Below are 27849 nucleotides of genomic sequence, written 5' to 3'. Positions count from 1 at the left end.
AGATACCAAAATTTAATTTTATAATCCTTCACTGACGTTAAAATAAAGAAATTTCATTTTTTTTGTTCAAGAAATGTGAACCCTTTGGGAGAAAAGGAGGTGAAGAAATTTTTCCTTCATTTTTTAAAGATTTATGGGATTGGATAGCTTACTTTAGGGATTGATTTGTACAATTTGGTTCAGTGCACCCTTCTTTTAGGATAATTATAGAAATCCAGCCCTTTGGTAGAGTTCGAATAAAAGTATTGATAAAACATCAGCGTATGGATAGTGTAAGAGTAAGTATCAGTGCTTCAGCACACAATAAATTTTATTTATGAGGAAAGAAATTACCTGTGGACTAACTCTGAATTTCTCTCAGGTTTTAGCTATCAGGTGACAAAGAATTAAATCTACTAACTGTTTTCACACACAATATAATTTTGAAACTTGGGAGCCTAGTGTTATATTTGTGTCTGTAGTATATAATAATACTGATACATTATTCTGTTGAACATCTTAAAAGGTATTTGTCGATTGACTTCAGAGGACTGAGTTTAGCCCGTAAACACAAGTTGCCTATAGTTCAAACATATCAGATGTACGGTCTGGTTTAATAAAACCTGCTCCTCCCTGTCCTCTATCTGAAAAGTCCTATATTATTATCAGGGTGGATTGATTTAAATCAGTCTGATTTAAATCACGATTTAAATCAAGATTTAAATCACTCGATTTTTTAAATAAAAATCGTTGATTTAAATCGAATTCCTAAATAAATTAATTTAAAATGAAAACAAGTAAAATCCCGTTTCTGTTCTTTTATTTCGATTATGGAAGTTAATAATCATAATACAATGAGACTCAAATGTACAGTATAGTATGAAAACAAGTGTCATGCAGAGGATGATTACGGAAAATCCCGTTTTGAACAGGTAACGGAGCAATCCTTCCTTCTTCTTTTCGTAAAATTGGGTTTGGGCTTTAAAATCGTTAACTATTCCAACGGGGAAATCACCATTGACATTTAAGACGAAAATTCTTTTTTGTGCATGTCTGTTTTTTTGTCCTCAGATAATAGGGCGTATTTAGAGGGGTCCTATTCCCCCCCTTTTTTTTTTTTGTTAATTTTATAACTTTAAGCGAAATTTATGTATTTCATGCCACAAGCTGGTTTTGAGTTTTTAAAAATAGACCCCTGCCAAATATCAGTAACTTTTGTGAAAAAAGTGTCTTTTTGATAAACGTTGCTGTACGTTTTCCTTAATGCTTGACCTTTTAAATTATATCACCTATTTTTAGGTGATATGGCAGAATCTTCATTATTCAATTTAAAAAGTACCAATAAGGCTTTTTACTTCGTTTTCTGTAAGGCTGGAAGCATTTTAGAACACGTTACATATGCTTTCACGCAGGGTTGGCTGGTTTAAACCATGCAAAAAAAAAAAAAAAAAAAAAGTTTGTAAAAGTGTAAGTTTTCGTAAAATCTTCAACACACACATTAGTGGGTTATCGCATGTCACTCCCGCATATTATTCCTATTATATTCAAATTTAAAGTCCCCATTCATTACTCAAAGAAATTAGCCCTATACTACAAAAGCAACTTTTTTGTAAGGTTATGAATGTTTCTTTTGTCATTTTTTTAATAGTTTGTTATTATTGTTATGCAATTGCAATCAAAGGAAAATTCTAAATATTGTATCGTTTTAGTAATGTTTACTATTGATAATATACATCAAAATATCGTACTTTGGGGAAGGGGGGTCATACAAACCCCCCGAGAGGCATTTACTGAAATCAGAAATATCTTAGGTATCTATTTATGTATAAATGGGTCAGAGCCAAAGTCGACTCAAATCTTATTTTTATTCACTTTTCTTACTGATATGAAAATTACGTCGTTGTATTTCTTTAACTTGGACTAATCAAAGTCGTAGTGAACTAATTTGGAATAAATTAGTTCTGTACTCTGCAGTATTTTGAAACTGTCCATATGTAATTCTGTATCATGGTTTCAATTGTGCAACTGTTTATCTTTTTGTCCTTCTGAAATGACTCTTGACAATTAGACAATTATATTAAAAGTATGTAAAGATCAGTACAACGTATCAGGAGTCCTTCGTGAGTGAGTCGGCAGACGTATCGCATTTGTGGCCAATTAGTCAAGTTTTCAAGTTCAAATGGAGGACAATTTGTTTCGGGTGTAAGAGACGAGAAACGGTTTAGACTCCACTTTAAGCTTATGTGATCCGTTCCAGCACAACCCGGTTGTTGCATAATAACACCAAAGTGAAACAAACCTATTTCTGTTCATATGTGATATAAATACATAGAGTAAATTATTTAATTAAAAAAAACTGGTTTAAACCAAAAAAAAAAAAAAAAAACAGGTTTAAACAAAAAAAAACGATTTTTTTTCAATAAAAACCATGGTTTTTGCCTACCCTGCCACGCCTTTCTGCGTTGAGGCATAGTGTGTGATGATGTCATAAATTTAAAAAGATATTTTTTGTTATGGGTATTATTATTATTATTTGGCGGGTTATATTTTGCATTCAGAAGACTGAAATTTTGCACACTCGTTCAGTGCACCCCTTAATAATTTTCAGATGTTTTCAGATCTCTGCGTGGAAACAGTTGGGTCCAGAGGGGCAAAAATGTTTAAAAAAGGATATTTTTAACAAAAAATAGCTTTTTTCGTGATTTTCCCGTCTCAGATGAAGACATATGAATGGTACCGTTTGAAAGGCTGTTCTATTCTGAAGAAAATGATGTACGTACTATGCTCCTAGGATAAATAGGGATGTCTCAGGAAACTGTTACCTGAGATCCTGTTTTATACGGGAATCTGGGGTATTTGGGGAATATTATTTTTCACGGACTTACTTTTGCACCTGTAAGATTGAAATTTTGCACATTTACTCAGTGCACCCCTCAGTATTTTTCAGATCTCTGCCTTAAAACAGGGGAAGGGGGCCACAGAGGTATTTATTTTAAAGACATTTTTAACAGAAAATTCCTTTTTTCGTGATTTACCCGCTCCAGATACATGATGGAGACATTTGAAGGGTACTGTTTGAAAATATGTTTTATTCTGAAGAGAATAATGTACAAATCATGATCTTAGAATAAATAGAGATGTATGAGGAAATTTTTATATTAAATCCGGGTCATCTGGGGAATGTTCTTAGCTCATCTGGGGGTCATTGTGGGAATGTTCTTAGCTCATTGTTAAATAGTTTCCTCACTCTTACTATTCAAAAGAGAAGCTTGAAATTTTGTACACACATTTAGAACACCCCTTAGCATTTCCCAGTTGATTTTGAGATCCGTGCTGTAACACAGGGGTATCCAGAGAGGACCAAATTTATAAAAAAAAAGTTTAAAAAAATGCCGATTACTCTCAAAATTTCCCGCTTCAGGGACATGATAAGGAAATGTGAATGCTACCGTTTCAAAAGCTGTTCTATTCTAAAGAGAGTGATGCATGTACCATGATCCCAGGATAAATAGGGATGGTGTTGTAGCTGCTTGACTGAAAGTCTATAATTTACCTTTAAAAAGAGCCATAATTTAAAAGAGTTAAGAACCATTGTTTGGGATTGATATAGGTTAACGATTGGGGATAATTCAAAATTCAACCCCAATACTTTCACTTAAATGGCATAATTAGCATTTAATACTAATTCCTAATGCTTTATCTTCAATTCGCGACTTGTATTATACCAGGAGAAAGATTTGATTTAAATCAAAAAAATCGATTTAAATCAAAAAAATCAACAAAAATGATTTTTATTAAAAAAATCATGATTTTTTTCCACCCTGATTATTATTTACATATGAAATTCAAAGGCAAAGTCAAACGTCTTTATTCAGTTGTATTTTTATTTCAAGTGTAAGTATTAAAATGCGCTACGCATGGTTGCAAGAGGTTGGATGGCTTTTTTTTTTTTTTTAAATACTGAACTGACATATCTAACATTGGCACTCATCTTCTTTATAAATTGATGTAAGAAACGGCCGGTTGATTTCCAGCCATTTACTTCATCACCGGTATATTTGAGCAATGAGATAACAAGGGAAAACAAACTTCGTTCTTTTCAAACTTGATACTTTGAAAAATTTTCATAAAGTGGTTTTGTTATTCAAATTCATATTCGCTCTAATCAATTTCAGAATTAGATTTAATCTTAGAATAACGTAATGGCTGTAAGAGTTACCCTGAAAATATATTTTGAATGTTTTCTTTTTTAATTAATTCAGAGATCTTGCCTGAATTTTACTGGAGTTATAAGGAACCTTCAATTATCAGGCACCCCATTTTAATCGCTCCCTCTCCGCCCTCAATTCAACACTTCTAACCGTCTCCCCAGGGGTCCTGGGTCCACCCCTGATTGAGATGGTACATAAAGATAACTTTGTCTAATCTCTGTCATTGTTTAGCATGGTTTAGTATTTTTTAAAAAAGAAAAACGATATTTCTGTCACATTTTGAAAACTTTATTTGAAAGTTTTCAAAATGTGGCAGAAATATCTTCTTTTTTTTAAAAAAAAAAAATTACTAAACCATGGTAAATAATGACAAAGATTAGACAAAATTATCTTTATGTACCATCTAAATCAGGGGTGGACCCAGGATCCCTGGGGAGACGGTTAGAAGTGTGGTGGTGAAAGATTATCAGTTCTCTCTCTCACCAAACTTTTGAAGTACATCCGAATATGATGTCAATGCAAAAGAATTTTCCTGCTCAAGGCACCGTTTCGACAATGGATCGGAGATCACATGATCCGACATGGTCGTAATTTCGGAGATGCTTTATTTCAAAACTACACAATAGAACTTGGTTTAAACAATGGAAGCGCAGTTGCCAAATGTTTAACTTTGATTCACAATGGTGAACTTCGCGGTTTTGTTAATGGGAGAATCAGAATTTTCTTACACTCGACTGCTAAGAAGTTCGTAGTGTTAGAAACTAATACTAAATGAACGTCGAAAGTTATTATTGCGTGAGTAGTACAACGTAACTAGGGAGCAGTGATTGGTGTGTGGTTTGCGTTTCCTGTACAAAAGTTTGGTTACTTGATTGAAGTTCTTAGCATCATGTCATCGACATCTAACAAATCACCGAGAAGTGTTGTTCGGTCTCAGAGTAAAAGTATTATTTATAAAGTAGCCTATTAAAATTTTGTCAAGAAGAGAAAAAGAGTGGTCTGTTAATTCCTTTGACTCAGGCAACTGCAAGAGCAGCTCGAGCTGTAGGTCGAAGTGAAAGAACAGTATTAAACATCTTTTTTTTTTTTTTTTTTTTTTTTTTTTTTTTTTTTTTTTTTTTTAGCAAGAACGCCAAAGTAAGTAATTTCATGCTATTTATTGTTTTATTTGACTTCTGCAACGTAAAAAAACGTAAAGCTTAAGTATTTTAGGTTTTATTTTACATTTATAATACAAAGGTGAAAATTCTTAGGTTTTATTTTTAAAATAAAAAAAAATTCCTATTCTAAGGGGTCAATCGCTCCGATCGCTCCGCCCCTGACTTGAACATATGCGTGAAGTGGTTTATTACGAACAAGACAGAAAGAACTGTGATAGATTGATTACAGAACTGTGATAGATTGATTACAAGTAGTCCGGTTAGAAACACTGCTGCTTGCATTTTAGTTCCAAAACCGGCCGCCCGCACTCGTTCGCTGGTTGTGTTATAACAAGGAATATATTTACGCTTTAATAAAACAAATAATATCACTGATACAGACAGAAAGTTTCTACGGAAATTAACCATTCATTAAGTTCAGGTTAAAATTCAGTACAACATTCATTTTAAACTCTGTGAAGATTTTGGCTCCATACTGCAGGAAGTTGAAGTGCTTTATATCGGAAGAATATTAATTGACATATACAAGCGACTATCTGTGTAATAAATCTGTAATTAAACGGTCCTTGCACCCCTAATTCTCAAAGTTTTTCTGCTACAGAACATAATTACCAGTTTCCCACATTCCTATTTGAGCTACATGGAAAATGAACTGGTCACCCCACCTCTGCATAACTGGCTTAGTGCCCCCACCTCTAGGTCAGGAAAAACAGGCTAGAACTGTCTTGCCCCAGAATACTCAAGACAAAAGACTCATTTTCATGGAATCAGTGTATTTTATTCAACTGTCTGAAGCTCAAAATCCTCTTCATAACTCAGACTATATGAAATAGACAACAAAGTTTAACACTGAATCTGGATCATACGTATTTCCATTGGGACTCGAAAATGGACCTCCCATAGTAAAGGTGAGTACGACGGAATTTAATTACGAGACAGCATCAACGCCCTTTGTCTGCAATTAGTATATTCAGCATCTATATACAGTTTACGTATTTACTCTTTAACGCGGTACATGCAAATTCAACTACGCTGTAATGAATTACACTTCGTTCAATGTCCATTTTAGAGCCAAAACTATGCATGAGATGTGCACTCCTACAATTTAACGTGTGATTCGACCATATACTTTCGCTAGGAATTGAATTCGGGATCATGAACACAGAAAACAAGGATAACCACACGTAGAAGACATCAAAAATTGAAAATAATAATAAATCGCTTTCATGAATAATCAACTCTAGTGAATCTATGTATGGACTTGACATCTATTGGCTAACACTTCACCCAAATATATTCTAGTATTATTAATTCTCAGTGCAAACAAAGGATTTCATCTACATTACTTCGACAGCCTCCGATCAGCTCCGAATTATCGTATTATGAATTTTGTATCATGGAATAATTAAATATAGTTTCGTAAATTCGTTTTAATTCATTTGGAAGCGGGGAATGACCCATAATACTATGAAGGCTGACCTTGCATGATGGTCTGTGCACCCACAAACTTCACCGAATTCAAGCTCCATTTGTAGTTCGGAGCTCGCATTAATAGTAGTTTCCGTCCTATATAACCTCAAGTGCTGCATAAGAACGTACAACAAAAATTTAAAAACTTAGTTTCCTTCTTATTTTTACTATTTGACTGACGAAGATATATATCGAAAAAATTAAATGAAATGAAATCTTCAAGTTTTACTTCCCACGCTTATGCCGGCTAAGCTAAAGGAGACGCTGATGATGAGAAATGAATGAAATGGTGGAATGAAGAAAGTGGGAGGAAACGGGAAAACCCACGCACATGCTGTTTGTCCACCGCAAAGTTCACTTGGTGCGAGCTGGGATCGAACCCAGGACCCCATGCACCAGAGGTGAACGCTCTACCACTGATATGTATCGAATACAAAAAATGAGAATCAACTTGATCTTATAATACGTGTTCTACATACCTATAATATGCTGCTTCATCCTTAAAAGCCCTTTCCGTTGGTCTACTGGCTAGCGCGCTTATCTCGTTCCAGATTAAATTCCCGGTGAAAGAGCCTTGAAAAATTTGAAAACTTTACGGTGGTTTGGTTTCGATCTTAAATTGTAGATCAAAGTCTCATAATAGTCCAGGCGCTAAACTACAATATACAACATTCTTAGCACTGAAATTTATTTGCTTCAGCTACATTATTATTATTATTGATTGCCAGGGTTTGAAAAATTTTGCTCGCAAGTAATAGCCAGCCAAAAAATCTACTAATCAGACCATTTTGCAGTCACAGTGTTTATACTCGCCTAATGTAAAAAAAAAAAAAGTACTCGCCACTGGCGAGTGGATTTTTCAAGCCCTGTTGACTGCAATATTTTGTTGGATACACGAGTACAGCTTCAATGTGTACTCTGCCTTTTTACTGCGTATAAGCTACATACACATAATTTTACAAAATAAACTATTTGTAATTATTTTTTACAAGGGCAAGAAAATGACCACCTACCTTAATTGTGCATGGAAATGCTCTTGTTCTAGCTTTTGTCGTTTTGCTGCTACTTCAATTAATTCTGGAGGCGAGTTCTCCTCCCCTTGTTCTACATGAATACTGTTCGTCGCTGGATTTTTTAAATCGCTCATATGAACTATAGTGTAACGACTAGACGAAGAAGACTGCTTCAAGATGTCACATAACGCTTGTACCAACAAAGAAGTACATTTCCCTGGATCAACCTACACAACAGTGAGAACTTAAAGAACACATAAAAGTACTTGTATAGATTGGTGCAATATATTAATGGTCACTATAAAAACTACATAGATTACAACAGAAAATAGAGTTACAATTCAACTTCAAACATCAGGAAAATCTATCCAACAAGGAAACTGGCAAAAGATTATGGCAGAAACAATTTTATAAGTTTGAACTGTAATCAAATCGAAGGTTAAAACTTCTTAGGAAGGGAAAGAGGAGACACGGTGGCTCAGTGGTAGAACGCCTATCTCTGGTACGAATCTCAGGTTTGTTGGTGTGGCAAATAACATCGCGTCCATGTTCCCCTTTCCTTTCGTATTCTCAGTTTTCAATAATTTATTCATACATAATAATTCACTTTCAATTACCATCCACCTTCTTTAGCCTAGAACTGGACATGTTCACAGAGAAAATCTACAATGAATTAAAAATACAGAAGTCTTAAAGTTTAAATCAAAGAACATACGCACAAAATATCCTCTAGTCCTTGCTTAAAAAAGGTCTTACGTTTATGTCCCGGGGTAAAGGAGATGATGATAGAGGATAAAATGGTTGAATAAGGAAGTAAGAGGAAACTGAAAATACCCCCCCCCCAAAAAAAAAAAAAAAAAAACAAGCACATGGCATTTGACCATCACAAAGCCCACGGCGCAAGCTGGAATCGAACCAGGGACCTCAACCTCCACTGAGCATATTCTCAGTCCTACCTGTACCTTAAATTCTGTCTATAAAAATTTGCAGTCCCTCTTCTTTTTAGTAAACAAACATTCCTTCCTAACCTTCTCCAACATTATTATTATTCCTAATTTTAATTACGTCTTTCAATGTATGATTGTTCTAAGTTTTCACATCGTCTTTAATTTATTCTGTCAAGTAGCCGTGTCTGTACTACTACGCGTTTTTTTATTCCTTTAAGTTTGACCATCATAATTCGATCATCTACATATTCTACTTCCATTATCTCCACTTTCAATCCTAGAATCATTTTACAATCTCTGCAGAACTTCCTGAATGACGGTAAGTTAGTTTTCAAAGAGCCCTTTGAAAGTGACGTGTTAATTTTTGGCCTAGAAACCAGAGAAATTCTACATTAATGGGATTGCGGTGTTACTGAGCAAAAAACAAAACATTATCAAACAAAAGAGAAGCTTATGTGACTTCATAATGTTATTTTGAAATCACAATAAATGTATTCTCAATTTTGATCCCCATTTAGACAACCAGCATATTTCACTGTGGTATGCAAATCTCTCCATCCAACACATAAAAACGTCTTCATAAAGACACTGGATCATTTCATGGTAACTTACGACAGCCAAGGTACAATTAAAAGAATCATGCGTTTTGACCATTCTATTAGTGGGCCTAACTTGGATTTGCAACAAGAAATTCGAACTCCCCTAGAATGATTATTCTTTTGTCATTATTGTATAAACTTGCAACGCCCAGTTTTTATTGGAGGCACGTGGTTCGATCTCTAGTTATGTGAACTCGTGGAAGACAGTTCATGTCTGTATGATTTCTCGACTTCCCACCCAAAAATATCCTTATATATTTGATTGATTGCCTCTACAATTGAATTCCTAGAATTTCTTGAATGAATCAAGCTCGAGAAGTAATCAACACAGAAAATTCATCATATTGCAAGCTGAGTACCCATATTTTAAGTTTTGTATCTGCTCTTCCCCTACTTTGAATTTGTTAAAGATTTAAAATAAGGAACTGAAGGGAGCTCTTAAATATCTTGATTACTGTTCTATATATGCTATATTATTGTTCTATACACATTCTCTATATTCTATATTGTTTCTCACATGAGTACTATAATTGTTGTACTCTACTAAATGTAAAACGGGCTAATTATCAGCTACCTGTCATTGTTAATGGTAATGTAATTGGTTTTAGTAATAATATTTAGTCTTGAAAATGGAGAAAGCTTCAGTATCACTTCTCTAAATAAAATACATCTAAATGAAAGGCCTAACACTAAAGATCATCTACTTGTTGAGTAATGATGACATCCATTTTTACGAAGTAGTCAATATTGGTACTTTGGCTGCAGCGGACACAACGCGAAATACGCAGCTGGTGAGGATCCTCCAACAATGCACACAAAGGAAAACATCAATGATGTTCATGATACAGTTAGGTGATACAACAAACTATGTTAACTGAAATCATATGTATACCTACATGCTCAATACAGATAATTTTGCATAAAAAATTTAAGGTTGAGAAAGTTATTTGTTGAATGGGTACTCAAAATGTAAACCATTGATCAAAATCGATAAAGTATCTTACATCATATACCAGTATAATTCGAATCAGAGCAAGAAGTACACAGTCGGAGCATCAGAAGCCTTCCTTTCCCGTATTCAAAACCTCAACATTCGATATTAAATTATGGCCACCGTCCTTGAAATGCAAAAGGAGTTTTAACTGATTACTTTAAAGAACCCTGTTTCTGGATGCTTACGCACAGTTAATGCAATAAGAATGTAAAGAGAAGTGTTAAACATGAAAGTTCTACTGCACAAGGACAACACACCTTTCCATGTAATGTACTGCAATAATCCGAGTGATGAGGATCGTGTGCATGTTGTTAATTCATTACTTTGCTAATTGCTGTGGTATATATATATTATCTTTACTTCGATGTGTTTTGCTGTTATGCGGAATTCCTTTATTATTATACTACAGCAATAGCGTGTGTTGGAAAATGTTGACAAATCTTGGAAACGTTGAGAGTGTTGGTCCATCACACAGCGATCGCCATCCCACTTAGCTCGAGTCACGGGAAAATTCCTAAAGAACGAAGCTTCGAAGTTCATGTATAACATGTGAGACAACATCTGGGAATCAAAACACAGCGTAGCTCGGCGAAACTAAGAACATCTTACTGAAACCATAATTGGTTATATATGCTTCGTAAAATTCATTATAGATTACATGGAGCATTTCAGAATACAGAGAAGTAACACGATTTTAAATATATTTGACTTCCATCATATATATGGTGACGAGAAAAATGGAAACACCTGTAGTTGGCAACACGTCAGATGTATGGGTTGGCAGTGGTGCCGTGGCGCCCGCAGCGCCGGACCGCTGGTGGTGGTGTGTTAGGTCGGTCTCCATACTACGTCAGGCGCATTGGAACAGCAGTGTCCAGTGGCTGCAGGAGACGGAGGTAGTGTAAAATGGGAGACTTCTCAGATTTTCAAAGAGGGCAAATTGTTGGTGCGCGGTTATGAGGAGTGAGTGTGACGGCAGTGGCTACTGTGTTAAGTGTGTCGCGTGGAAGTGTGTCGAAGGTGATGACGGCCTACACAACACACGGGAAAACCACATCTGGGAAGCGGAACAGTGGGCGGAAGAAAATCATGAGTGACAGGTCACGCCGGGTATTAAAGCGCATTGTCACGCAGAACCGTCCTGCCACTACGGAGCACGTGACGGAGGAACTCAATCAGCACCTCCCCCACCATGTTTCGATAATCACAGTCCGTCGCGAATTACATGACATGAACTTACGGTGTCGTGTTGCACGAGCCAAACCGCTCATCAGGGACCATAACGCTTTCGCATACCGCAAATGGTGCCGCGACCATGTAACTTGGACCGTTAAGACTGGAAACGTGTGATATGGTCGGATGAGTCATCCTTCACCCTATTCCCAACCACGAGCCGTGTTTATGTGTGGAGAACGCCCAAAGAAGCTTATGATCTGCAGTGTCTCCGCCCAACTGTGAAACATGGCGGAGGCTCGGTGATGCTGTGGGCCGCCATATCATGGTTTTCATTGGGTCCTGTGGTCACACTTAGCGGACGAATCACTGCCAACGATTATGTCGCAATTTTAGGAGACCACTTTCATCCTATGATCTGGATGTTGTTTCCGGACAATGACGCCATCTTACAGGATGATAACGCACCCATTCACACAGCTGGCGTTGTTGCAGCGTGGTTTGAGGAACATCGGGATGAAGTTCAACACCTCCCCTGGCCCGCCCAATCCCTAGATATCAACATAATTGAACATCTGTGGTCCGTCTTGGAAACACGACTCCGGCGACGATTTCCACCTCCATCCTCTCTCACAGAACTGGCCGATGCCCTGCACGAGGAATGGTGTAAAATTCCACTTGCTACCATTCACGACCTCTATGCCTCCATCCCACGTCGCATCAAGGCTGTTCTGAAGGCGAAAGGTGGCCCGACACCATATCAATTTGGTAAGTTGCAATTTCGTTCAGGTGTTTCCATTTTTCTGATCACCATCTGTATATATATATACTGTTTCTTCAACTATCCCTTGCACAAATTAATCAACACATTATTTATTCATTAAAATTATTATGTCTTCATTATATTTTTCCTCTCTTTTTTTACATTTTCATTCTCTTCTCTTTTATTTATTACTACATTTATAAAATTCTTTCCTTTAGTCGCAGGTTCGTTGATTTCTTACATCATTTCCTCTATTAGATACTAACTGAAACCTTCTACAGAACGCGTGGCTTCTATTCTCGTCCGAAACTATTTTAAAATATTTTCCACCAAGATGTACGTCTTTTAATTTATAAAATCAGATTCATTTCATCTTATTATATTTAAATGTAATTCTGAAATATTAGATTTTGTGGATATATTTGTAAACATAAAATTTTGTAGAATATAAGATTTACTTTATTATTCTAAATTTAGATTATCATTGTCATTGATCGGTGGAAGAACGGTTCATTGAGAAAAAAAGTCTCCCCGACCTAAACTTTAAAATTAATACATTTTCATTTCTTTTATATCTCCAGCCATAAATAAATAATTAATAATATTCGCATTTTTACGTTTAATAGATATATTAATCTCTGGACGACTATTATTCAAGGAGACTGTTGATTACTCTTAATTCTTCTTCAATTCATAAACTATTTCATCTATTTATTTTATATCGATTCGAAAAAAAAAAATAATTTTATGTAGATTTTAATATCTGACGGTACAGACCAGCGTCCAAATTGCCCATTGTCTAAATATTAAGTAATGCGCTGAGGCGTAGGTATAGATTAGCGACGTATTACAGTAAGTCAATCAGATAATATGTGCACTTGAAGCTGCAGACTTCGGAACACACATATCACTTCCGATTTCTCTCTCTCTCTCTCAGTACTTTCATTTGTTCTCCAAGAAGTATTTACAACAGGAGTGGTTTGAAAATTATGACTAATGTACACAGAATGGAACAATGGCTAAGAGTACAGTCTTTTTTCCAAATTTTGATACCGTTTTTAAAAGATATATGAGAAAAGTGCATTTCTGCGACAGATAAGTAGGACTCATGGATAAGTGGAAGGGTACAGACATTGTAAATATCATATGTAAGATGAATAAAAGAAAAAAAAAGTAATTGTTATAGGCTATTACAAAGACCAACTTCAACCTAGAACAGAACGACAGATGCAATTAGCGCATTACTCAATTTTCATGCACGACTCTCACCTTGAATTGAGGTGAGGTGATTTTGAGTTTAACGTCCCGTTCAGCAGCGAAGCTATACGAGACGTGGACCTACTGATTAACGTGGAAATCCGAACCACATGAGCTCCCGCCGGGAATCGAACCCGGGTCTCCCACGCCAAAGGCGCGTGCGCTAACCGCTTTCACCTTGAATTGAATTACCTGCAAGCTGTAAAATATTTTCCTAATGTAAACATGCAATTCTCATATTACAATCATTTCTCTATTGGTCATAACACTTTTACGTGACTGATCACCTTCGAAACAAGTAACTTATCATAATCTGGATCATTTACACTATTTAGCTCATATAAAACCAAAAATTTATATAGAAAGATAAGCAGACCTTTACATAAACCTCTTTTTGTATTGTTTAGAACTTCATCAAATGATTCAGATATCAATTTGAAATGAAACGCCATACACTTTGTTATATTATTGTTCTTTAGAATATACAGGGTGTCCACAAAGTCTTACCCCCAGCCATCTTCCTAGAAATGGTTCGAAGTTGGAGATCTCTGCTAACACTACGTGCATACTGTGGGGCCCACTGTTTAGTGCTTGTGATAAGTTGGTGATCTCCGAGGCAAACTAAAATATATTTCAAATAGAAAGGCATGTCAACTTGGAACCCCGGGGGTCACCCACTACCACATGTACTTTAAATAGTGGCTCCCACCGTATACGTACTACGTGTTAGTAAGAATCAAACTCCGAACCTTTCTGCGAAAAAGGCCCTTGAGACTCATACTTTACATCATCGTAATGACTGACACAATTTTTAGTTTGACCTGCCACCATTTTAATCCCGTTTGGTTATCGATATGGAATGAACGTTACCAGTCTGTTTCTTACGAGCCTTCGAATAACATACAATTTGACATGCCTTTCTATCTGAAAATTTTGATATTACCCATGGCCCCGGGGTCACCCACTTATCACTAGCACTTTAAACAGTGGGCCTCTCGCCGTACAAGCACTATGCGTTAGCAGGAATCTCCAACTCCGGGCCATTTCTGAGAAAATGGCCCGTGGTCAGACTTTGTAAACACTCTATATTGGTAAATAAAAGTTATTTCTTATTATTATTATTTTGTAGTTCAATACCTTCTTAGATTTACGTTACTCCAAGGTTACAAACTGAAATTGTGAATATGCGTAGTGGAAGGATAAACAGAATTATTCAAAGTTTTTTTTTTTTTTTTAAATGACGAATCAAAAAACAGTTTGCAAGCCTTAATCAAGTGAGTTTCCTCGTGGTTCAAGAGTTAGAATTATTTTGATGTTGGAGATACCAGTGACAATACGACGTTCATATGACTCCAATCCTATATAAAACTATAAGTTCACGTCTTCTATAGCCTTAGTACTGAAAGAGAAAAATTCCACATGCCGAAGCCAAACTAAATCCTAACTCAATTTAGAATGGTTACTTTACTTGGTGATATCTGATGCGAATTTACTGTATGTTAGTTTGACCTTACACAATTATACTTCTTCAAAACAGACTTTGACGCATATTAATAAATCAAATTATTAAAAACGTTAGTGAAATATTTACTTTCTTGATTGCATCTAAGAGTTTTCCGGTACACTTCGATCACTTATTACATGGCCTTGATTATCAGGTTAAGTCATTGACATGAAGATCGTATCACTTTATAAGAACATTTTTGCTTTTGGTGTAAGGATTCTTTATTTTACACAGGAGTTTGAGTCAAGTGTATAAATTACATGAAGAAAAGAAGCAGCAACACCTAGACTCACATTGTTACTATACGGAAGAATAGTTAAATCTTCAGCTGTTTAATGAAGAAATCTCCGTAGTAATTTTTTTTCTATATAAACAATCAATTTATCAAGAGGTCCTATTTCAATTTTAGAACCCATGCACCGAAAATGCAACGTGTTCATAAAATATTTCGCTCTTCATGTGAGCAACTTAACGTACTGAACAAGGCCACTGAATAAGTAGTCAAGATTGTACAAAAGATCTCTTATAACAAAGTAAGTGTTTCACTATCTCTCTAATAATTTTATACATTTATATAGTTCTTTATATGCTCACAAAAAAAAAAAAAAAAAAAAGTTCATTTAGAAGAGCTAACTTTTATAGGAGAGTATTCTCCAACGAAGACAGGCAACTTATCAAAGGTCACTCTTAACGGAGTAATGTGAAAACTAAATACAATTCACTGCTGTTTCTTTTAAATAGTAAAACTAATATAATCGTAAAATAGTAAAAATAATATTATCGTATATACACGTAACTATCTAATTTCCTTCTTAATAATAGGTAACATCCAATTATCAGTGGCAAATAAACCAGTGACCATGTCCACAAATGCGAACAAACCTCTGGTTTTTAAAAGGGTCAGGAAGGTTCGACAATTTAATCACGAAAAATTACATAAATTTAATATACAGAATTAACGAATAATGAATAGAAAACTTTAACAAAAGTAAGAAATGTTAACTAACCTCTTTCCAATTATTTCCTACAGGTTCCGATAAAATGTGTTTCAAAATGAATGCTTGTACAGGTGCAAGGACAGCACATGGTCCGCCTTCCCACTGCACTAACGCCGATGGTTCATCTTTAGAAAATTGAAAGCCTGCAAACAATACAATATACTTCAGCATCAGTGTATAGGGCTTTTTTATTTTATTTTATTTTATTGATTTTTTTTAAAGTGTGGTAAACATTAATTACAACGAAGCAGATTTTTGTACCCTGAGGTCTACTTACAGGGTACGTGTGAAATATTTAACATGACATTCATTAAGTCGTTAATGTTTTGAGGAACATCTGATAATTTACTCAAAATTGCACTTCGAACTTAAGTTTCTATACTGTAAGGTAAATGTATTGTTTAGGAAATCGGAAAGAACTGTTTAGCACTTGTCTCCCTCCTTCGGAAACTCTTAAAATTTTTCCTGAAATTTAAACAGTATTAATTTCTTTTAACTCAGTGAAGGTCGTTTTCATAACAATTCTTACTTAAATTTCAATACTTTTTACGACGCCTGCAAGAAAATATTCATATGTATTATAATTAACATTTTTACCCAGTTAACTCTTTCTTTATCACTGAGATGTCATCAGAAGAAAAAAGGAACTAATATATTTAATAATATTGTGCAAAACTACAGGTTTTTCCGCGCACGTTTGATCAAACGCAATTCCTCCCCCGCCACCGCGCAGAATGAATTTTCGACTTCGGTCAGGCGTGTCTATCAGTGTAGTGTGAGCGGTGAGACAGTGTTTGTGTTTTCTCGCTGGGCCGAAAATGACGCCAAAACTGAGTCCTTTTTGAGAGAGTTATGTTGTAGCTCTTGGCGACGGAAAGTATAGTACTTCAACAGAGGAAGCATTGTAAGAGTCGTGGCATTAGCTTTACTCTAATCACGAGGTGATCGGCAAACATAAGGACTCCCTTGCCCCAACGTTCGGTTATCCAACAGAGATGACAACATGACCGTACACATAAGCACGCGCGCGAAAACTTTAAAGAACTGTCATGCAAAAGAAATCCTCAACCTAAAGGAAGATGGCGAATCGTCTAAATGGGTCTTTGGTAATTGTCAACAGTAACTTGCGCTAACGACCAAATCATGAAAACTTGTTTAAGAGTAGTGGTCATTTCCTTACCGATGCCCACCGACGGGAATGTAAATGTAACGCTTCAAAGCTGTATGAGCGGCATCTGTCAAACTAAAGGTGGCGGTATGTCGCTACATTAGATGAGGAGTGAAGCGCTTCACAAAGTGGGTACTAGCATGCAAAGAGGCTTTCTTGAAAGAGTTCATGTTGCTTGCTGGCTACTGTCTCTGCGGCAAATTGAAGTTTCGCAGGATGAAGAAGAACTGCAAAAGCAACTCGCCCTACTTTCAGAAGGAGAGCCTAAGGCTAACCTATGAGCATGAGCTACCAGATATATACCAAAATGAGATCAACATGGCCCGCATCCATCAAGCTTCATCAGACATCAAGATCATCGCTTGTTCTGCCAACAAATTGAAGAGGCTACTGGAATACAAGCCATACCTTTTAAGTCTCCAGACGCAAGTCCAATGGACTTTTGTGGATTAGGACTGCTTAAAAGGACTTTGAGCAATAGGCGTGTAAAAAATAAGTTGACTCCGGAAATCTGTGAAAGAAAAATAGAACAAGATCTCTCTCGCAGTTCTCCCGAGCACTGCCGCCATGGACATTCTTAACTATTTGGCGGACACAATTTGGTCGCGCATACCCGGAATAGTTTGCAAGCAAGACACCTATATTATTCGTTACTTTAGGCACCTGCAAACATTGGATTATGTGAAAGAAAAAAAAGAAAAGAAAGAAAAAAAAAAGAGCTGAAACATGAGATAGCAACAACGAAAATAATTGCAAATTAGGAAAATTTATAGCATTTTCCTTTTGCGAAGAATGACATGCATGTGTCGTCGTGAACTTAGTTCACACATTATCTGCTTATGAATGAAAAAGTAGGAAAAGTACGTGAAAAGCCTGAGTTGACAGCCTACATTTAGAGCAAGTCTATACATATTAATGAATGTATTTCATGCCAATCTACCTGTTGGATTGAATGGTAGATATTGTAACAACTTCGCATCTCACCCAGGTTACATCCGAGTACGAAAAGACACAAATGATATACCTAACTGTATGTATTATGATTAATTAATGAAGTAAAAATATCTCACAACACTAAAAATAATTAAAGCAACACTTCTGTTCGTGTACCTTCAATGAAATTAAAAAAAAAAAAAAACAGAAAAGTCACGATTGAGTGAAAACGGATCGAGATGGGCTATGTGCAACCCACTATATTATCCAGTTCTACCCCAAACAACCCACACATTTTTCATCATTGAGGTTGGTATTCACGACTACATAAAGCAAACAAAGCTTCAAATGTCGGAAAATAATATCTTTCAGGCATTCATAAGGTGAATGCAGCTAAAACGTTACTAATGGTACATTAGGTTCTTAACCTATAAGGAAGAAAGTAAATTCTAATTTAAGAAACAATCAAGGTAACTCCACATCGAACTCAAAATTCACATCCACTGTAAGTTGTAAAATACAATTGGTAATGAATAAATAAAGTTATTGGTATAGAAAATATGACTATCTGAACCTCTACTAGCCAACTACATAGGTCCTTCAACTTTCCTTAGATGATGTACGTTTGTTTATTTTGGGATATACGTGTTTTCAACACCTAGATGTGAACTACCATTTAATATGAGTTCTAGATTTAATCATATTTGCACCTGCAATGTACTAAACTCTACGTCTCAGAGACAACATGAGATGGTAAGATACATAAAACCTGACACACAAGTTTTACTGGATGAATGAAAAAGTTGCCAGAAGGCAGGAACTGATGTTAAAATATATGGGAAAAATTTGGCTACTACAAAGCCAAACATTAACCAGTTAAATTGCTCTATTACCAGTACTAATTTTAAACAATGGCTTGAGCTTATCATCTATAGCAATACGATACAATATAGTCCTGCGTTTATGGCGTACAGCCTACACGAACTGATGATAAATGCAAAAGAAATCCCACAATTGGTTAGCAAGAAATCCGCATTGTAAGTCTGTTTCAGTTGATATCCTAACGGACACACGGACAATGGCACTACTGTCAATCATGAGAACGAACAGGGTACTGGGCCCGATGGCAGAACTTGCTCTTTCTGCGATGATCTTTTATAGCGAAAAGTTTTCTGCAGGAATTCAGCAAAAATTTTCTTCAGAAGAAACATTTGTGATTGTTAAAAATACGCTTTACGCGACGTGAAAAATAGTTTAACTATATTTATAGGAGTCGTCCGTGCATTTAAGACATACACATAGCAGGCAGGTTTTAATACTTTTCTGTTGGCTACTTTATTTTCCTCTGGCAATTTTTCTGCACAGGCACGGCAAATTTTCTGCGACCACATCGCAGATCGCGGCAAGTTCTGCTATGGGGGTACTGGGTAAGAATAATCTGTCATAAAAATGGTAATTCTACGGCCAGAAAGAGGGAATGTGTATGAAAGAGGATTGTGCAGGATATTAAATTACACTATCGAAGATTTTTTCATGGTGTAAGAAAACCGTTTCATGTTTACAAGTGTGAAACTATTACAATTATAAAAGCTATAATGACTGTGCAAAATACTAATTTCAGGTTAAGTGCCGTATCGCCGGACCAATTGTAGGAAATTTACGGGGTCAATTGGAGAATTTATTTAAGTTTGTGAGGAGGAATAAGTGAAAGTGAGGTAAGTAAAATAGTAAAATTGAAGAAAGTTGTTTTTGTTGGTTGTTTTTGATGTTGTATGCGGCACTGTATGAGGAGGCGGAAGGACTATTTCGAGGAGAGGTACATTTCTTATGATATAGTAGCGAGAAAGGCATGACGCTGGGGAATAAGGAAGAGCATTTCGAGGGCTATTTAGCGGAATATTTATTAAAGGAAAGGAAATCCCAGGAAACTGTTATACACCTTTTCTTCTTGAAATTGGAAATAATAAGTTTACAAGCTACACTTTTGAAGGTAAGCCACTTCTGAATGAACGCGAATGTATTTCTGCACATAGTTGATGCTAGTAGTCTACTATTGCCACGCTTAATTGCATGCATGGGGAGCATGCCCGCGACCGTTCATGCTCCCCAGACCGTTCGGTCTATTTAATGGACGGGCATCGCTTAACTCTGCATCCCGCCAGTAGATCCTCGATACTGATATTGTATTCTCGTGCACGCGGTGCACCGTCAGGATCTGTCCCCTAATCCTGACTCGCCTAAGCGATGTAACCCCCATTCTCTGAGGGAGTGGGATACGCCCACTGCGCGGCAAGACCGAAATCCTGAGTGCCTACCAGTTGACCTACTGGTTGAGGCAGACTACTAGCGAGCCAGTCCATACATGCTCTGCAGGCATGGCGCCCGAGCGTTATAAGGCAAACACACCTCCTACCCGTATTCACCGTTACCCAGATTCCTGGGATTGGCTCCCACTAGCTACCGAACCCACGGTATGACTACAGCCCGGCAAAGTCCAACCCAAATCCGGGGCCCCAGGCATGCCCGAAGGAGCTTGTTCAATTCCAGCCCTGCCTACCTCTATCGTACAACTGGCAACCGACTTGTCGTGTAGAGGTATCACGCACACGTCGAGATACTCCCGTATCTCATCCCGGAACAACGGTACGTGTTAAGTCACCATTTGGGTTTGGTGCCAGCCCATATCGTACAGTTTCCTCCCTTTAGCGGGATCAGAAACGTTACCCAGATTCCTGGGATTAGCCCCTCCCCCACCTCCGTTTGGTCCCCCGGCAGGCAGAAATCCGACACCCCTTCCCCCAGGTAGGGTCGTCCAAGCAATATGGGACTTTCTCTAATTACGGTAGAGGTACACCGTACATTACCAGAGCCAATGACTGGTGTAGACTGTTTGCTCAATGCATTGTCATTTAGGAGCTGTCTCTCCCCTGGTAGGCCCGCCCAAACAATACGGGGCTACCTATCTTTAACGTGTTTAGGTACCACGTACACGTTGTAGCAAATCTACTTGGTATCCCAATGGTACGTGTAAACCACCATTAGAAGGGACACCCACACCCTTCCTTCGGTAGGGTAGTTCAAACAATACAGAACTACCTCTTCTTACGAGAGAGGTTAACTGCATTACCAGACTCAATGGCTGATGTAGACTGTCTAGCTTTAAAGACAATGGCCATTTGCGAACGGCGGCTACCCTGGTAGGGTCGTGGCTCCTGCACCCAGCCAAGACGCCAAAAACTGAAACGAAGGAGGGACCCACTTCCTCAGCGCTCTTGAGGTACGAGTATGCGTTAGTACTAAGTATCCCATCCCGGACCCAAGACAACGCATTACACTCTCATTGAGGGCAGTACCCAACATCATCCTCCCGGTAGGGCGCTGGATCCGCCCACACCAGCCACCCACTCTTTTTAGCGTGTTGGGGTACCACGCAGCTTTATCTCCCAGACTCAAGAGCACGGCTTAGTTGCCCACTTCGGGGGGTATCCGAGGGCACACTCCCACCGGTAGGGGCGGCAGCCAAAGACCACCTACCTCGCTGAGGACGTGGCGAGGTCACACGTACTCTCCCAGATCGAATGTCACTAGTTAGTCGCCCATTTCAGAGGATACCCGAGGGCTCACCTCCGCCGGTAGGTTGATGTCTCCCTGTTATACATGTCACTATAATAAGAGACCACCGCAATCCCCCCCCTCCACTGGCACACCGTGGCCACAATGCATGCCACGGGAACAAAGCCAGCGGTGGTCCCTCCACTTATCTCAGCAGACATCCCAATCTCTCCCGTAGTGTACAGAAGGTGTATAGTATGTTAACAAGTGAAGCGTTGCAAGTATGAAACCACGTCAGGTGCTATTGAAATTTTTACTATCACCAAAACCCACATGTTGTCACTACCCTCACTTATGCGTATGCCCACCGTCACTGACGTGCCTGTTCCCTTCGGGGACACACCCTCGCCCCGCTCGGACCCCACTACTGCGCTCCTGTGCTGACTCTGTTAGATAGCATCCGTGCTCGTTATTCGCCGCCCAGCACAGGTTGGTTTCTGCTTTTGCACTATAGTTTTTATGCCTCTAACATAAAGTCATCTAACGTAACATAATGTATTCCAACAAAATATAACCGAATCAGTACATTTTGGTACTTTTCAGTTGTCAAAGTGGTCCGGCGATACGGCACTAATGCCCTAATTTCCATCCGCGGAGTACTTTTGCACGATGTGCGAAAGCTGTATTTTAGGTTTACAAGTACAGTTACAAATGTGAAAACAGTGACTAAGTAATATGCAGCAAGTGTAAAAACGTATCGTCCCTTCGGGGCTCCACTGTAGCGAACTGGTTACATTTGTGCTTTCTAGTGCCAACCTAGCACAAATTGGCTTGTTTTCTGCACAGTCGTTTTTAGGATAAGACCAGACGCTCTGTGACAGTGACTAACATCGTGTACTAATGTGATGCTTCAGTTAAGCGAACTCGTTGCATTCGTGCTTACAGTGGCAACTTAGCAACAGTTAGATTGCATTTTTCACCATACGCATACATTCTTAGGACATCTCCATTTGAACTCATATGATCAATCTGTATCCAATTATTTGGGCATGTGCTAGAGTAATAAAAGCCCAGAACGGCTTAGAGAATCAATTAAGCCAAGAAAAGTCGTTCTTCTTCTTCTTTTTTCTTTAATTTGACGGACTACTATTAACCAGCACCACAAATATTATTATTAGTAGGTATGAGTTGAAACAAACAAAAAAAAAAAAAAAAAAAAAAAATCTTACTTTTTGCGCATTCACACCTTCACTAACGTGTCCCTCCCTACGGAGGCACTTCCTCTTAATCTGCCATGTTCTGACGCGGATTGGGGATGCAATGCTATCTTGTAGTGATCACCTAGCATGGATTGGTGGTTATCTTATCGCATAATTGAACCGACCATGCATTACCTATAAAGATAACCTCGTCTGTCGCAAAACCAATCTACTTTTGGTGTTTTGCGAAAGAATACCAACTGGAGCGTGTGAAGTCAACCAAATAATTTTTGGGGTAACTGCCGCAGATGGCGGCTCCGAAATACAGCATTCACGAAAAAATTGAATTAGACAATGTCAGCATGACAGTAACAACAACAACAAAAAGTAATAAAAGTAATCAGTGTACGGTGATTAAGTAGAAAAACGAAGTAAAATTCTGGGCAATATTAGTTTGCGCATTGATGTTATATGTGGTAAATAGGTAATACAGCATAATATGGCAGTTTCAAAATTAGTTTCTTATTAATCTAGAACGTGTATGTCGCAATAACGGAGGGAAATACAGAAATGAAGAGCTGAAATTATAAAAAGTGACTTGCGTCTGAACTAAATGTGGAGAAAGGGGCACAAGTTTGGGTGCTATCCCATTTTATGGGGACATAAATTTGTAAAATCTACAGGAGAAATATGTCATTTGATCTCACAATAGAAATTGTTCAAATCAGGGTTGGAAAAAGACATGGTTTTTATTGAAAAAAACAAAAACCTGTTTCTTTGGTTTAAACCAGTTTTTTTTTTCTTTAAATAATTAATTTGCTCATGTATTTATATTACACATGGACAGAAATATGTTCATTTCGCCCTGGTGTGATTATGCAACAACGGAGTTATGCTGGAAGGGGTCAAATAAGCTTAAAGCGGAATCCAAACCACTTCTCTGCTTACATCCGAGAGAAATTGTTCTCCGCTTGGACTCGAAACCGGGAATAATTGGCCAAAATGCGATGAGTCTGCCGACTCACTCATAGGGTGAGTGGCATTCACTCATTCCCCAATTTACGATTTTCTTTTTTAGACCTTTGGGAGCAGCTGCAAATCTGTAAATTTTTGTGTATTAACTTATGTCCCTGGACTACATGCACACACAAATTCAGACCTCTACGTCAGTTGTTTCCTATTCCCAAACATGTTTTCAATGTCCAAAAATGTTAAAGAGATCAAAGTTTTAGCTCTGCACGAGTTGGAGACGTCCGCAATTTTCAATTTTATACGGCAAATGCATGCTGAGATATTCAAAACAACGCAAACGCCTAAAATCGAAAAATGGCGCCAGCCCCTGTGTCGCCATGGGATGTTGTAAAAGATAATTAATTGTGGTTTTGAAGACCCTGATATAGGATAAACATTCATGAAAAAATTAGACTTTTTGCAAATGGTCGAGCGGCACACGCTTGATCACTTAGAATGGATTGACTCCACAGAAAATTGCTTTAAGAAGTGTTTTTTCACTCTCAATAGATTTCAAATTTTCCCTGATACAGTTCCATCTCTCTAAAATTATCTAAACACATGAGCAAAATATATTAATCATTGATAGATGGTGAAAGGTAATAATTTTGTATTTACAGAATGAAAATTACTGTTTATATTTCGAACTAGATGAAATTGCTTGGAACTAGAAAAAAACGGTCATATAGGGTCTGGTAAGATGTTTGTACCGGCCACCGGCTTTAATCAAAATATCAGCAATATTTCCGGCTAGGCCGGTCAAAATCGGCCAGTTGGCAACCCAACTCACTCACGAAGGATTCCTGATAAAAATACATTGTACTTATCTTTCCATTTGTTAATATAACTGTCAAGAGTCATTTCAGAAGGACACAAAGATAAACAGTTGCACAAATGAAACCATTATACGGAATTATGTATATCGGGAAACTCCCGCCTTAGCTACTGGAAAAAATCCTATTATTACTTTAAATGCAAAACAATAACGAAAAAAATCCTCTTATTGCTTTGTATGTAAACTTTTGTGGTCAATTTATCATAATCAGTACGCTAAAACAGAGATATTAAATTACAAATGTAGATATCATTCAATTAGATTAAAACTGAAAGCTCAATCCAAACTAATGTTGGAAGCTATATAGGCAGTCAATAAATTTTGCTAATTTCTATCAATATATTTAAGAAACCTTGGCTTCTTTATAAAACAACAGACATTCATGCATATAATTTGGTTTCGTTTCGTGTGTTTAGGCTTAAAATCTTTAGGTAATAGGACCTATCGAGGTAAGATTATTTTCGCTTAAAGTGACATCCGAACCGCTACTTGGTTTACACTTGAAAAAAGGGATTGTGATTCGACCGAGAATTGACCATGGGATGCCATGATTAACAGGTGAAAAGGAAATAAAACTAATGAAGATGGTTTGATAGGTGGAAACGTCACAATGAAGTTCATACGATTTGAAGCATTTTTCGTTTCAACAGTTAAAAAACCAGCTGATTTAAGCCAGCCAACCCTGGTACAAATAACCAAGAAATATCGGGATTTTAAATCTTACATGTATAAAAACGTAGGAATACAAAACGGAAATTGTTCTTTGCCACGTAATACTCCATAAGAAAGATATGAATTGAAGTGTTATATGTAGGCAATGTACAAAGTGATCATAGAACCGTCGCAAAGAACGAAAGATATGCGTTTTATGCCATATAAAGTGGTTTTCCACTTTCTTTGTCTACGCGCATACCCACAGTAACTGACGCGCCTAACCCTTTGGACGTATCCCCTCGCTACCTCTTATTTCCCCCTGCTGCGCTCCTGTCTTACTGGGTTAGATATCATTCGTTGTACTTTTGTGCTACATAGCATAAGTTGGTTTGTATTTTTAAATTAATCTGTATTTTACGTACTGTAGTTTTTATGCCATATGTGCAAACACTTTAGTTATACTCTGCCCTCCCGAAGTCAATCTGAACCGATTAATGCAAATCCTCTTAAGAAACCCTTTCTAAGCCAGTAATAGTGCATTTCCTGCCAAGAGAAGTTCATATTTCATGAATATAAGTATCCCCTCCTGTGGTATCCTAATGCAGGAAAGAAGTGTTGTCGTATGCACTTGTAATTCGTGATGTTCAATGGATACGTATTTGATAGGGGCTTTGCCTCAAATCCCCACTTACAAGTTTATCTAACAATACAGTAGTAGATTTTATTTATACGGTACTGCTCGTTGCAAACATTAGAAGGTAAGGATACTCTTCTCGTTATTTCTGAATAGGAGGCGCCGTCTGCAATACTTAACAGTTGAAAGGTACTAATTTGCGCAGTAATACATACAAATGAATCCGTGCCAGTAAAAAGCAAGCAAAAAAGGAAATACTTGTGATTTAACAGTTAAGAGAGAACGACGTAAAGGAAAGAAAAATAATTCTTGGTAAGATAGGCCTATATTAAAATAACAAACAATACTAAAACGTTGAAAACAGGTTAACGTAGGGTACATGTTCCGTTAAGGGGGTCCAAAGCTACACTGAACCCCCTTAAGCTAAGCTAACGTAACCTAACCTACCCTAATATAACGTTATATTATGTAATCAAACGAAAATCAATAAAAAGAAGTGGTGTCAAAGACACTGGACCCCCTTAACGGAACATTGACCCAATGAACAAAATGCACACACTTTGTTGCAGTACTAGTAGTAACTGAAAGAAATGTGAGAGCTAATATAACCAATGCGCAATTTCTTCAAACTTTAAATAATTAACTTCAATCTATTTGGTTTCTGTGGCAGTCTAGAAGAGAGACCGAGAAAAGCAAAATTACGGAAGACATTATTTTCATAATACTTCAAAAATGAGTTCTATTACGTACCTTGTATAAATTAAATAACTGAACTCACCAATTTATAATTCTATATAAAATAATAAATTCAACATTCTTTGTAAACAAATTAAGAAGAAAAAGCGAATTACATTAATGAAAATTTGAAAACAGTTATCTGCAACAACACCGGTAAACGAACACTTTACTTGTAAAATAGTATTTGATACTTCTTACAAGTTTTCTACTCTGGAAAGTCCATTGCGAATTCACAATGGATATGCATCTTCGAGGATTTCAACCTTTTACGGCAGTGTTTCCAGTAACTGGTAATTTCACGCCAATGCCTACCTTGCGTCCATCTTCGGAAAACGTCCTCTTTAACATACTGGCCCCATAATAACTTTTGCATTTCATTTAATTCACCGTCTGACGACGCACTGGAATTGTCAGCCATTTTGGCAAACACGGGGAATTTCTATACCTGAAATAAATTCTCAATATGCCTACTCCAATCCCTGATTACATGTACTTCACGTTATCCTACTGTCGCTAACAGACGCTGCTACTTAGCGTGCCATCTTCAGGTGTCATCGATAGAAATGTCGAAAAATTGAAGCGCGTTACTCGCACGAAATTTTACATTGATATAAATTAAATGAATTTACCGTACTTTCTAATTTTCGTCTGAACGATATTCGAGTGCTTTTTCCTTTTACATTGCAAATTAAATATATAGAGTTCTCCAATATTAGATTTTCAATATAAGTTTGTGCAAATCGTGAAATGAAGCTCGAACTCGAAAGATAGCAATTGAAGTGGTCCGGCAGCGTTGCTAATCTGTTTATAGAGTCATTTCAGAAATAACGTTATTTTCGAGTCCGAAAAAACTATGAAAATACTTTGCTGCGGAGGGAACCCAAAATGTTATTTTTATATTTCGTTTGGCCTAACATTTACCACACACTATGTGGTCACTCAAGTACTTTGTATTATTTCTTAATTTTAGAAGTTTTAAATTTGCAACAGGATTGGACTATACGAAATGATAACGGAGGTATACAAATTGATTACATAATGATTACCAGATGTAGGC

The 27849-nt window shown here is 37.2% G+C and overlaps 1 protein-coding gene across 1 annotated transcript in view; it reads right to left on the bottom strand.

Moving 5' to 3' along the window:
• The window catches only part of LOC145671184 (ubiquitin carboxyl-terminal hydrolase MINDY-3 homolog), a 71921-nt gene extending 44391 nt beyond the window's left edge, over nucleotides 1-27530 (bottom strand). Inside the window, exons 1-3 of the mRNA XM_081740032.1 lie at nucleotides 27105-27530; nucleotides 16078-16211; nucleotides 7834-8060 (exon numbers count right to left, since the gene is read on the bottom strand). Coding sequence (XP_081596158.1) covers nucleotides 7834-8060; nucleotides 16078-16211; nucleotides 27105-27210 — 467 coding nt within the window. The 5' untranslated portion in view covers nucleotides 27211-27530. The remainder of the gene's footprint in view (nucleotides 1-7833; nucleotides 8061-16077; nucleotides 16212-27104) is intronic.
• Nucleotides 27531-27849: the final 319 nt, after the last annotated feature.

This window comes from Thermobia domestica, chromosome 15 (genome assembly GCF_964235325.1).
Source record: "Thermobia domestica chromosome 15, izTheDome1.hap1.1, whole genome shotgun sequence".
NCBI classification, from domain to species: domain Eukaryota; kingdom Metazoa; phylum Arthropoda; class Insecta; order Zygentoma; family Lepismatidae; genus Thermobia; species Thermobia domestica.
This window is presented reverse-complemented; position numbering and strand designations above follow the sequence as displayed.